The sequence below is a fragment of the Macaca mulatta genome, chromosome 3 (genome assembly GCF_049350105.2).
Source record: "Macaca mulatta isolate MMU2019108-1 chromosome 3, T2T-MMU8v2.0, whole genome shotgun sequence".
Taxonomy (NCBI): domain Eukaryota; kingdom Metazoa; phylum Chordata; class Mammalia; order Primates; family Cercopithecidae; genus Macaca; species Macaca mulatta.
In genome coordinates, this window is record NC_133408.1 from 21,815,768 (window position 1) to 21,829,319 (window position 13,552).

The 13,552-nt window shown below is 40.6% G+C and overlaps 1 protein-coding gene across 1 annotated transcript in view; it reads right to left on the reverse strand.

Moving 5' to 3' along the window:
- Positions 1-13,552, reverse strand: part of JAM2 (junctional adhesion molecule 2) — a 78,704-nt gene that overhangs the window by 29,075 nt on the left and 36,077 nt on the right. Inside the window, exon 2 of the mRNA XM_015133082.3 lies at positions 3,141-3,206. Within this exon, the coding sequence (XP_014988568.1) occupies positions 3,141-3,206 (66 nt within the window). The remainder of the gene's footprint in view (positions 1-3,140; positions 3,207-13,552) is intronic.

Below are 13,552 nucleotides of genomic sequence, written 5' to 3' on the forward strand. Positions count from 1 at the left end.
CCTGGATTCTGTACTGCTAATTATCCTTTGATTTCATTCTCAGGGCTCAAGTTAAAAATCATCAAAATCTTACATAACACAAAAAGAGAACTGATACTACCAAAATAGCTCTGACTTAGCAGAAATTACTTCTGTGAAGAAATGCTTGCTATTAAACTCTGATTTATAGCTTTCAGGTTTAGCATCCCTTTGCAGAAGGCTGCACATGTAATTTACAAGCCTGGCAGAGCTGCCCTGATTTCAGTCTCCTTCTGCTCTTGGCACTATCATGCGAAGTGATACAGCATAGCAGCACTGGAAAGAAGGAATTAATTCATAATTTCTTGACCTCGGAGAAACAAGACATAACAAATGAAAAAATTGGGTGAAACACACATACACATATATACAAATCATAAAATATTGTAGACTTACAGCAAAATTAAGTTACTGCATTTAGTCCTAAGACTAAAATGTAGAAGACACAGAAATGTATTTATGCCTTATGAAGAGCCAAGCTGGAATGATGGGGACACATATACAATAGAATTAAAATGAAATTCTTAATTAAAAAGAGGTGAGATGAAAGAAAACACTTATTTTGGAGTAAGATTAACATTTGATTGCAATACATTATGAAAGGATTTTCTATATTAAAAATAAAACATGCATTAAAAAGTAATGTAAATGGGCACAGGGTTTTGTTTTGGAGTGATGAAAATATTTTGGAACTAGGCAGAGGTGGTGGTTGCACAAAACTGAATCTATCAAATGCCACTGAATTGTTCACTTAAAGACTATGAATTTCAGGTTATGTAAAATTTACCTTGATACAGTTTTAAAACATAATGTAAGTTTAAATAATATAATTTTGGTGTCCTAACTCAGATACTATGCGAGAAGATATACACTCACTGTTCCCAGTTGGACCCAGTATTAAGAACCTCCATGGAAGTGAGAAGTAGAAGTGAACTTCACTTCCTTTGTCCCTCGGGGACATCCTGGTCCATTTTCCCCTCCCTCACTCTGTGCTTACCCTTGTGGCCTTTCCAGCTTCTGTTCTGGCATCTCACCCAGCACTGTTTATCCATCCTGGAGGTGCTCCATAGTCCCAAATTCCCTCAATCATTAATTTCCTCTTCCCACCTCTCTCCTTTAAAACTAACTCATACCAGAGTGTTCTATAGCTTAAGCATATAAAATATTAGAACTTAAGAGAACCTAGTTAACCTAATAATTGTTGAAGTAATTTGTTAAGTTACTCACTTTTTTAATGATGAACTTTAAATTTATTATTTATTTATTTATTTATTTATTTTTGAGATATAGTCTCGGTCTGTTGCCCAGGCCTGGATTGCAGTAGTGTAATCTTGGCTCACTGCAACCTCTGCCTCCCAGGTTCAAGTGATCTCCTGCCTCAACCTCCCAAGTAGCTGGGATTATAGGTGCCCACTACTAGGCCTGGCTAATTTTTTTAGTAGAGACAAGGTTTCACCATGTTGGCCAGGCTGGTCTCGAACTCCTGACCTCAGGTAATACACCTGCCTCAGCCTCCCAAAGTGCTGGGATTACAGGCGCGAGCCACTGTGCCTGGCCACTTTTTTTTTTTTTTTGAGACAATCTCTCACTTTGTTGCCCAGGCTGGAGTGCACTGGCATGATCATGGCTCACTGCAGCCTCAAACTCCTGCACTCAAGTGATCCACCCACCTGCCTCAGCCTGCTGAGTAGCTGGGACAACAGGCGTGTGCCACATGTCTGGCTAATTTGTTTGTTTTTTTATAGAAACAGTGACTTCATGTTTTCCAGGCTGAGGTCAGGAGTTTGAGATTACAGGCATGAGCCACCACTCCCAGCCAGGACTGATTCTTACCACAGCATATTTTTACTTAACAAGCACATATAATTTGTATTATGTGTTAGCACTGTTGAAAGCACTATGTGAATATTAACTCATTTAATTCCCCCAACTCCAGACCTTTGCTTTCATCTTTGTCTCTTTCCTTCAAACTTATCTTTCTCCAGTTCCAGGAACCTAAGACATACCTGATGATGAGAGGTCAGACATTTAGGACCCACTTCTTAATGGCCTAAACAAATATTAAATTTAAGAAATAGCAATTCTTCTGATTGCCCAATATTATTAATTATATAAAAGATAAAGGATCCTATGGAAAAGCAGTAGGTGGTCAATATTTCAAATAAACTTATAGGGCAGGTATGGTGGTTCATGCTTGTAATCCCAGTACTTTGGGAGGCCAAGGTGGGCAGACTGCTTGAGCCCAGGAGTGCAAGACCAGCTTGGGCAACATGGTGAAACCCTGTTTCTACAAAACAATACAAAAAATTAACCAGACATGGTGGCCTGCGCCTGTAATCCCAGCTACTTGGGTGGGTGAGGTTGGAGGATCACTTAACCCTGGAGGTGGAGGTTGCTGTGAGCTGAGATCATACCACACTGCACTCCAGCATGGGTGACAGACAGAGATCCTGTCTCAAACAAAATAAAGCAAAACACAACAACAACAATAACAAAAACTTATTAAAAAGCCCATATATAGGTTACTAGTTTCTTTTGACAATTTTTTAAATGTGGCAAAATAAACATAAAATTCACCACCTTGACCATTTTTTACTGTATAGCTCAGCAGTATTAAGTATATTGTTGCACATATAACAATCTCCAGAACTATTTTATCTTGCAAAACAGAAACTTTATACTCTTAAATTAACTCCTCCTTATAAACATTTTAAAGAAGCTAAAATAGATAAAATGGTGCCCCAAAGTAAGCTATATTAATATCATCTTAAATATACACAGAGGGGTTTGTGTTCATTTCTATTTCTCATATCTAGCTGGCTAGAAACTTTCCAAGCTCTCCATCTCCCAGTTTCACAAATCAGATTTGCTTTGTTGCAGGTAATGTAAGTAATAGGAGACCCTCTTTGTACATCCAGTCTTTTATTGAATGTCCAAAATGTCCACTGAGGAGGTGGAGAAAATGTTCTTGAGGTGGAGTCAGCATGAAGCAGCATTTCAGGCAGAGGAATTAGTAGAAGGTAAAGGCAGAGAATCCCAACAAATAGAAAATCACATCATATGAGTCACTCTCATGAGTTATTTCAACAATGCAGCCTGTGAAAATCAGTAAGATACTGTACCTTGGTACTCTACTGCTGTGACCACTTGCTGGTCTTTTGGGGCAGAAAATCCATAGGCCTTATGATCTGAAAGATTAAAACAGATAGGATAATTAAAAATAAACAAAAATTCACTTTCAAATGTCCGAATGGAATGCAATATTCAAGAAAACTGTCCTAAAGTTTGGTGACAGTTTTGCCCAATTCCTAACACATAGTTTTAAAGTATCAAAATAGGAAAAAGCAAACAAAACTATACGTATTTATTTTCTAGATTGTAGTTTTGGCCTTTAAGCATTTCCCAAAGTAGAACCCTTGTATCTATTTGGACCCCACCACAGACAACACGCTCTTGCCAGCCCAATCATTGAAAAATATCTTACATCCTTCATTCAGCTTAATATGCAGTCTAGTGTCACACGGTATTGCCTCACAAATAACAGCTAATTCTTCTTAGTGCTTATTTAAAAGTATAAATAGCTTTATAAATTTATCCCTGACAATACTTATGTCATATAGAAATGAGTCATTTTACATATTTTTGATGAAATTTGTATATGTATATAGTATAATAGATATAAGTTGTATATGAAATTATGATGAAAAATTCAAGCAGAACATCTTTATTTTTTCCCCCCAAAACATTTCAATGATTTTTGAGAACTGGTGTATAGACTAAAGTAACTACTATGGTGGCTACCGCTACTGTGATCTAATAGTTACATGATGCTGCTGTTGTTTATTACCACTCCCTTAAACTAACACAGAAATTTTCATTTAAAAAGGCACCTCTGATACAGATAGGAGACAGAAAGGTGCTGGGTAGGAGAAGGCAGTTCCTTGGCAAAGGCCCTACCCTCAGGCCTGGAGACCCGTGACCCTAAAAGGGGTCAGGCATTCCTGTTTTCATACCCCAAAAGTTGCCTTTTGTCCCACCATGCCCCCTATCCTGTACCTATATAAACCCCAAACCCCAGGTTCTAGAAGCAGATGAGCAGGCAAGGAGACGAGGAGACAAGCAGACAAATGGCGGAACAACGGGGCAGAGAAAGATAGAAGAGGAGAGAAGTCTGAACACTGAGAGGAGTTCGACTGGGGGTGGTCGGAGAAGTGTTCAGCCTCTGGATGGCCAAACTCCAGGAAAAGATCATCTTCCCACTCCATCCCTTCTTCCAGCTCCCCATCCATCCTGCTGAAAGCTACCTCCACCACTCAGTAAAACCCTGCATTCATTCTTCAACTCCTTGTGTGACCTGATTTTTCTGGGATACTGGGCAAGAGCTCAGGATACAGAAAACTGTCACACTGGCCCTCCGCCCACACGAAAAGGCAGAGGGTCCCTTGAGCTGGTTAACACTCAGGCCATCTGTGGATGGCAAGGCTAAAAGGGCACATTGTAACACACACCCGCTTGGGCTCCTGCACCTGTCCGTCTGCATGCTGCCCCTCCCCTCAGGGATTCAAGCAGCGGCCATCGAAAAGGTGAGCCACACCCCTGTCGCACGTCCTGCGAGGGGGATCAGGGAACTCTCCCATTTCACCTTCACATACTTGCTTTTATGCTGTAAAATTCAATATTCAAAATAACCTAGTGTGGTAGGCATTATTAGTACTAAAGAAGAAAGTATCAATAAAACTTTCTAATTCCATCTTTGATCTAAATCACTTTCTTTATGGATGTCATTCTATACTCCAGTGTAATGACCATGTTTAAAAATAATTTAAATATTTTCCTATAAGTATACATCTCTAAAATATAAATGTTACAAGTGCAAGACTGTTGCCTGTTATAGTCTCTGAAATTAACCCAAACACTCAGAACAGTGCCTGGCATAAAGCAAGACACAATAAATGTTTGTTGAATAAATGAGCTCATTCCTTATTGTATACTAATAAGAAAAGTCCAGTAAATGAGGTCAGATCAAACTGACACTGAGGAAGAGTTCCTGAAGGCAAGCAATTCTTTAGGGTAAGTGTTGTAAGTATACAATATTGGATTGGTATTAATTGTTTCAAAGTCAGAATAATGCAAAGCATTATTGTTGGTTGATCTGGTTTGACTGTGTCCCCACTCAAATCTTGTCTTGAACTGTAGTTCCCATAATCCCCATGTGTTGTGGGAGGAACCTGGTGGGTGGTAATTGAACCATGCTGTTCTCGCGATAGTGAGTGAGTTCTCATGAGACCTGATGGTTTTATAAGGGGCTTTTTCCCTGCCTTCACTCTGCACTTCTCCTGGCTGCCGCCATATGAAAAAAGATGTATTTGCTTCCCCTTCTGCCATGATTGCAAGTTTCCTGAGGCCTCCCCAGCCATGCTGAACTGTGAGTCAATTAAACCTCTTTCCTTTATAAATTACCTAGACTCAGGTATGTCTTTATTAGCAGAATGAGAACAGACTAATACAATGGTCATCTCAAGAAAACAATTTAGGCAAAACAATCCAACTGCTCTCCTTCATTATTCACCCAAAAAATTATACATGATATAAGGTAAGACTGAATTAAGCCTATCATGAAAAGCTAAATAAAGTTATTTATTGACTATATATTTCTATAGTTTATTTGAAATGCTATTTCTCCACTCATGCTACCATCTGTCCTCTGTCTTCCTGTGGTCTACTGACCCTGTTTTCATTAAGACGACAATGACCTATCTGTTGGCATATCTAATGGACACTTTTCAGTCTATATCTTACCTGACCTCTCTATGACATGTGACTCTGTTGACTCCCTTGTATTCTGTAACTTGATTCTCTCCTAGTCTTTGTCCTTCTGTTCTGATCCTAGTACTTCATTCTGTCTGCTTTGTGAGTTCTTCTTCCTCCTTGTTCTGCCCATCCATCCATCCATCCATCCATCCATCCATCCATCCAGAAACTGCTTTTCTGACTAAACTAGCTCCTTTTTATAGAGTATTTTATACTCTGATTGAGCCAACTAGCATTTATTTGCTAAAAAGTTGTAACTCCATATCTCCAGCTCCAATCTCTCTTGAAATTAAATCTGTGGGGCTGGCTTTCTGCTGGACATCTGTATTTCCATTTCCCACAATTACCACAAACTCTTGGGCAAAACTCATCAGCTTGCCCCCAAACTTTGTACTATTTCTGCAAATCTCATCCCTGTGTAAAGCATCACATTCCATGTGGCCACTCACACTAGAAACTTAGGTACTGCCCATGATGCATCCATCTTCTCATCCCTTCATTCATCAGCTTCCATCTATAGACTAAGAATTGCGAGTCATCCAAGAAAATGTTTTGAAGTATTTTTCCTTCCCTGTCTTTCCCATCTCCCACCTTTATGCCACAAAGTGCTCAGGGAAGGGATATGGACAGCCAAACTTGAGAGAGAAAAATAGGGTATTTCCTGCCTTTCCACGTCAAAAGTCCCAACCATTACAGTAATGGAAAACATTCAGAATTTAGGCAAACATTTAAGAGAAACCATCATGAGCAAATTACAACTGCTTTCTGGACTTGGAGTACAGAGAAGGAAGTAACTTAGAGGACAAAGACCTTGATGGACTCTTGAGAAAGGATAATAATAGCTAAAATTTATTAAGCACTTGGAGCTTCACAAGTATTAACTCATTTGACTCTTACAATTCTCTGTGGCAGGGTACCATTTTTGCTCACGTTTTTGAGGGTGGGAAAACTGAGGCACAGAAAGAGTAAGAAACTTGGCCATGGTTATATAAGAAGTAAGTGGTGGAGTTTGGATTTGGACTCAGTCAGTACCTAAAGCCCACATAGTTAATTACTGTGGTATACTAGGCCCACACCGTGCCCCAAGATGAACACGAGCAAGGATTGCAGATTAACAAAGATGCCAGGAGGAAAGGTTCATTAGTCCTATGAAAACAGGAGAGTTTAAGAAATTGGTGGTTAGAATGAAGGCAAAAGACTGGCTCTGGAGCACAATAGGAAGGTGGAAGCTAAGAGGCTGAACTAGGAAAGTAGGACACCAGGGTAATCCCAGAGGGGAGGTCTAGGTAAGGGTTTCTTAATCTTGACACTATTGATGTCTGGCACCCAATCATTCTTTGTTGCAGGGGGCTGTCCTGTGCACTGCAGGATGTTTTGCAGTATCCCTGGCTTCTACCCACTAGATGCCGGTATCACCACGCCCCAAGTGATGACAACTAAAATGTCCCTAAACATTAGCAAATGTCCCCTGAAACATGGGGGTAAAGAACTCACTCCTGGTTGAGAACCATTGCTCTAGACTTCCAGTTAGACCAGTTTGAACAACCAGGAACAGGAATAAACCAATAGACTGTAAAGAATGCCAAAGAATCATGAATTCTAGGATTCTGAAAGGTTCCTATAAAATCAGAATTGTATAACTATGAAAGATAATTGATTATACTCCTGGAAAGGAGAAAGAAATCTTTTATATGACATGACATCTCTTCTTTGATTTATTCATCTCTATATACCAACATGTAAATTAGTCTTCTATTGTGCTAGATTTTTTCACTCCTATGCTATTCTGGAGATTTTTCTTTTTTCCTTAAAAGCCTGGACAGCAAATCTAATTGTGAAGTTAAAATTTGCAAAACTACTTTGAGAGGCCAAGGAAGGAGGATCACTTGAGGCCAGGAGTTTAAGACCAGCCTGCGCAATATAGTAATGTCCCCCATCTCTACAAAAAATTTTTAAAAATTATCTGGGTATGGTAGCACCTGCCTGTAGTCCCAGCTACTTGGGAGGCTGAGGCAGGAGGATCACTTGAGCGCAGGAATTTGAAGCTGCAATGGGCTATGATCGCACCACTGCACTCCAGCCTGGGCTGGACAACACAGTGACTCACAAAAAATTTTTTTTTAATTTGCAAAAGTCTATGGGACACAAATTACTTGATTTCTAGTATAACAGGAAAACCAGTGATATGCAGGTTCGATATCTCTAAATGGCTAACATATTTAACAGGGAAACTAGCAAATATGTTGTCTATGTGAAGAGTACAGGACTGAACTGATTTCTATTGACAGCTGTAAATATGTCCATAGAAAATAGTGACCCATGTGGCTCAATCCTCGAGAGGTGTCAGGTCCACCAAGGAGTAATTTCAAAAGGACTCTTCTGCTTGTATATTTCAAGAACCAAGAACCTTGAAAGGGGTCCATGCCATCTTTTAAAATATCCTTTTCCATACACTTTGATCTCATAGCAGCTGTTCTTTCTTTTCTCTTCCCCCATATCCCTTTCTTCTCCTGCATTCCTTTCTTTCCTAGTTTCTCTTCTGTTTCTCACATGTTATTTTATAGACTCCAAAGATAGAGTCTGAGTCTTCAGAGAGCAGAGGAAGGAATGAGACAGGAGACCAAGCCAGAATCCTCTTCAGTGAGCTGGAGAAAGGACAGGACCTTAAATGTTCTTGTTGCTTTACTCCTTCTTTTATTTATTTTTTTATTTTTGAGACTTGAGTCTCACTCTATTGCCCAGGCTGGAGTGCAGTAGCACAGTCTCGGCTCACTGCAACCTCCACCTCCTGGGTTCAAGTGATTCTCATGCCTCAGCCTCCTGAGTAGCTGGGATTACAGGCGCACATCACCACACCCAGCTAATTTTTGTATTTTTAGTAGAGGTGGGGTTTCACCATGTTAGCCAGTCTGGTCTCGAACTCCTGACCTCAAATGATTCACCCGCCTCGGCCTCCCAAAGTGCTGGGATTACAGGCATGAGCCACCGCACCTGGCCTACTGCTACTTTTCATGACAAAATCTCTGAACATTTTTGCCAGTGATTCCAATGCCAAACCATTATTCTGTGAAACTTTCGAAGTATACTTTGAAGAAGTCTCTTTGTCCTTTTAGCAACGTGTGAATTAATGCCCTCAGAGAAACTCTACTTATGACTGACAATTCTTGGGATTTTTGAAGTATTTTAGTTCACTTTTTAGACAAAACAATGAAAACTCAAATTCCCTGGAAACCAGTTGAGGAAAACCTCGGGGCAAAATAGGAAAAGATAATCTTTGTTCCCTCCGTATCATCATACCTTTGAACTTTTCAAACACCACACTGCCTACAGAGAATGTTTATTTTCTTCAGTAGGTTCTGGCCTTCCTTCATTTCAGGCAAACTTTAGTACAATCTGAGATTAGAAGATTTAGGAACTGGGTTTCAGGAATCATTGAGAAATAAAATCATTTTCTCTTTCTCAATTCCAGTTTTCTACTTGTTAAAATTTCCTTTAAGAAACATTTCTTAAATTGTCAAAAATTACTATAAAAGTTCTGTGAAAAATAACAGCTGTTAGCTTCAGGAATTTTGTTAATTCCCTTGTACATTTTTCATGTGTATAATAATATTTGAACAGAAAAATAATGCATCACAGATGTTAAAAAAGAGGATTAGTTGAATTGGCAAAAGTATGTAGGCAAAAAATTATAAAGGGCATTAGCTTTAATAAATTAATTATCAGCAGTATTTCTTAGTAGCTGAATATTTATTTCCATATATTTTTTTCTTTTTGTGTGTATAAATTTAAGGGGCAAAAGTACAGTTTTGTTACCTGGGTATATTGTGTAGTGGTGAAGTCTGGGCTTTTAGTGTAGCTGTCATCCAAATATACATTGTACCTATTTTTGTGATTTTTTTTGAGAGGGAGTCTTGCTCTGTGGCCCAGGCTGGAGTGCAGTGGCGCTATCTCAGCTCACTGCAAGCTCCGCCTCCTGGGTTCATGCTATTCTCCTGTCTCAGCCTCCCGAGTAGCTGGGACTACAGGCGCCGCCACCACGCCCAGCTAATTTTTTGTATTTTTAGTAGAGACAGGGTTTCACCATGTTAGTCAGGATGGTCTCAATCTCCTGGCCTCGTGATCCGCCTGCCTCGGCCTCCCAAAGTGCTGGTATTACAAGCATGAGCCACCGTGCCCGGCCTTTTGTGATTTCAAGTGTCTTCTTCTAGCTACCTTTCTTCATCTAATTCTATTTATTTCAGGGTTTACCAACAAATTAAGTAAAAATATTTAAAATGTGTGGTCACTTATGTGGAACTTATTTGAACAGAAAGCTCTGAATCTTTAAATTTAAAAAGTTTACTTATTACAAGATTTCTACCTTGTTTTAGCCTTTCTAGAGTTCCTTTTTTAAAAACTTGTACCTAATAACTCTCTTTATAAAAACAAAATGTTGGATTTTATATCAACATATCACTAGCAGATGTTAGATTTTGCCCCTGTTGGCTGCTTTCTTGAAGTGATTTTTATTTTTTCTTCACTTTTCCAGAATAAATTAAATAGGAAAATAAACAAAAGAAAATGGTCATGTAGGCCTGCTGGTTGAGGTCAACAATTGTCTTAAAGTTAGCCTCAGAACATCTTTAATAGTTATGAACATGTTCCAAAAGCACTGGCAGAAGTTCATAAAATAAGGTGAAGAGATGATTATTTTCATAACTGCTAACAACTCCAAGTCAAATAATTCCCAGTCAAATGAAACCTTTTGTGTTTCTTTTCCTCCCAACTTTAAGAACAAAAGTTTTTGTATTCTTTATTACTCATCGAAGACAGTCTGGTTTGACTAACAATATTTACTTTACATTGCTACAATTTTAAAATTACTAAAAAGGTGTTATTTAAATTAACACTTTTAATTGAAAACATGACAAGGAAAAACTGGAGAAGTGTTATACAAGTTTTTTTTTTTTTTTTGACAGAGTCTCTCTCTGTCACCCAGGCTGGAGTACAGTGGTGCGATCTTGGCTCACTGCAACCTCTACCTCCTGGGTTCAAGTGATTCTCCTGCCTCAGCCTCCCAAGTAGCTGGGATTACAGGCACCCACCACCACACCTGGTTAATTTTTGTATTTTCAGTAGAGACGGGGTTTCACCATGTTGGCCAGGCTGGTCTGAAACTCCTGACCTCAAGTGAACTGCCCATCTCGGCCTCTCAAAGTGGTAGGATTACAGATGTGAGCCAGTGCACCCGGCCCAAAGATTTTGTTTGTTTGTTTGTTTGTTTTTGAGACAGAGTCTGGCTCTGTTGCCCAGGCTGGAGTGCAGTGGAGCGATCTCGCCTCACTGCAAGCTCTGCTTCCTGGGTTCACGCCATTGTCCTGCCTCAGTCTCCCAAGTCACTGGGATTACAGGTGCCTGCCACCACACCTGGCTAATTTTTTTGTATTTTTAGTAGAGACGTGGTTTCACTGTGTTAGCCAGATGGTCTCGATCTCCTGACCTCGTGATCCACCCGCCTCAGCCTCCCAAAGTGCCGGGATTACAGGCGTGAGTCACCACACCCAGCCACCTGCTTTAAAAGTATAGTACCACAGTATCATGTATAAAAGCAAGTTATACAAACTACGGGTATCAATTATATCATAAGTTTCATAAAAATAAAAATTTATGGCCATGTGGTTTTGATAGTTACTGAAAGAAAATTATTATACTGATATGGTTTAGATCTGCGTCCCACCCAAATCTCATGTTCAGTTGTAATTCCTAATGCTGGAAGTAGGGCTGGTGGGGGGTGATGGGATCATGGGAGCAGTTTCTCATGAATGGCTTAACACAATCCCCTTGGTACTGTTGTCATGATAGTGAGTGAGTTCTCCTGAGATCTGGTTGTTTAAAAGTGTGTAGCCTGCCCCCGCTTCCTTCTTTCTTTCCTTCCTTCCTTCCTTCCTTCCTTCCTTCCTTCCTTCCTTCCTTCCTTCCTTCCCTCTCTCCCTCCCTCCTTCCTTCCTTTCCCTTTTTCCTTCTCTTCTTCCTTCTCTTTCTCCTTCCTTCCTTTCTTCCTTCCTTCCCTCCCTCCCTCCCTCCTTCCTTTTCCTTTTTCCTCCTCCTCTTCCTTCTCTTTCTCCTTCCTTCCTTTCTTCTTTCCTTCCTTCCTTCCTTCCCCTTCCCTCCCTCCGTCCCTCCGTCCCTCCGTCCCTCCCCCTCCCTCCCTCCCTCCCTCCCTCCCTCCCTTCCTTCCTTCCTTCCTTCCTTCCTTCCTTCCTTCCTTCCTTCCTTCCTTCCTTCCTTCCTTGTCAGACACAGTTTCCCTCTGTCACCAAGGCTGGAGTGCAATGGCGCCATCTTGGTTCACTGCAACCTCTGCTTCCCGGGCTCAAGTGGTTTTTGTGCCTCAACCTCCCAAGTAGCTGGGACTACAGGAATGAGCCACCATGTCCTGCCATTTTTTGTACTAATAGTAGAGATGGGGTTTCGCCGTGTTAGCCAGAGTGGTCTCAAACTGCTGGTCTCAAGTGATCCGCCCACCTCAGCCTCTCAAAGTGCTAGAATTACAGGCATGAGCTACCACACCTGGCCAACAAGTGTGTAGCACCTCCCCGCTTTCTCTTTTGCTCTTGCTCACACCATGTGAGACGCCTGTGCCCGCTTCACCTTCCTCCATAATTGGAAGCTTCCTGAGGCCTCCCCAGAAGCAGAAGCCACTATGCTTCCTGTACAGCCTGCAGAGCCGTGAGCCAATTCAACCTCTTTTCTTTATAAATTACACGGTTTCAGGTATTTATTTGTAGCAATGGGAGAACAGATCAGCACATATGCTAATAAATATAAAAAATTGCACAGGGTTGGCATTGACAAATAAAATAATTCCACCCAGTATTTATTAGGGATAAATATGTATATTAATAGAAAGTAACCCAATGAAGTAGCAACAAATTTAGAGCTAGACATTATGGTCATCTATCTTATTATTGTTCAACCATACTAGATTTAGAGAGTAGGCGAGAAAGAAAAAGAGAGAGAGACAGACACATGTCTTTAGAGTCTCTCGAACTAGATAATCTGGCTCTTCCTCTTAATGAGACATTGATATTCTATTTTCAGAGAAAGGGAAGCCACACCAAAATGCAAGGAGAAAGAAAAGACAGACTTGACTTTAGAGTTACTGGGGGCTGATGTCCCGGTCAGTTTATGATCATCTTAGGAATTTAAGAATAATTTTCACTATGAATAAATTCTCCCCTTAAGAACCTAACTTCTGGCCGGGCGCGGTGGCTCACGCCTGTAATCCCAGCACTTTGGGAGGCCGAGGCGGGCGGATCACAAGGTCAGGAGATCGAGACCACGGTGAAACCCCGTCTCTACTAAAAATACAAAAATTAGCTGGGCGCGGTTGTGGGCACCTGTAGTCCCAGCTACTCGGGAGGCTGAGGCAGGAGAATGGCGTGAACCCGGGAGGCGGAGCTTGCAGTGAGCCGAGATCGCGCCACTGCACTCCAGCCTGGGCGACAGAGCGAGACTCCGTCTCAAAAAAAAAAAAAAAAAAAAAAAAGAACCTAACTTCTAAGTAAGATATGACTCCACTGCATTAAAATCCTCATTTGTCAGATGTATTATTAGTCTGTTCTCACACTGCTAAGACTGGGTAATTTATTTATTTTTTATTTATTATTTTATTTTTTTGAGACAGAGTCTCACTCTGTCACCCAGGGTAGAGTGTAGTGGCACGATCTCAGCTCACTGCAAC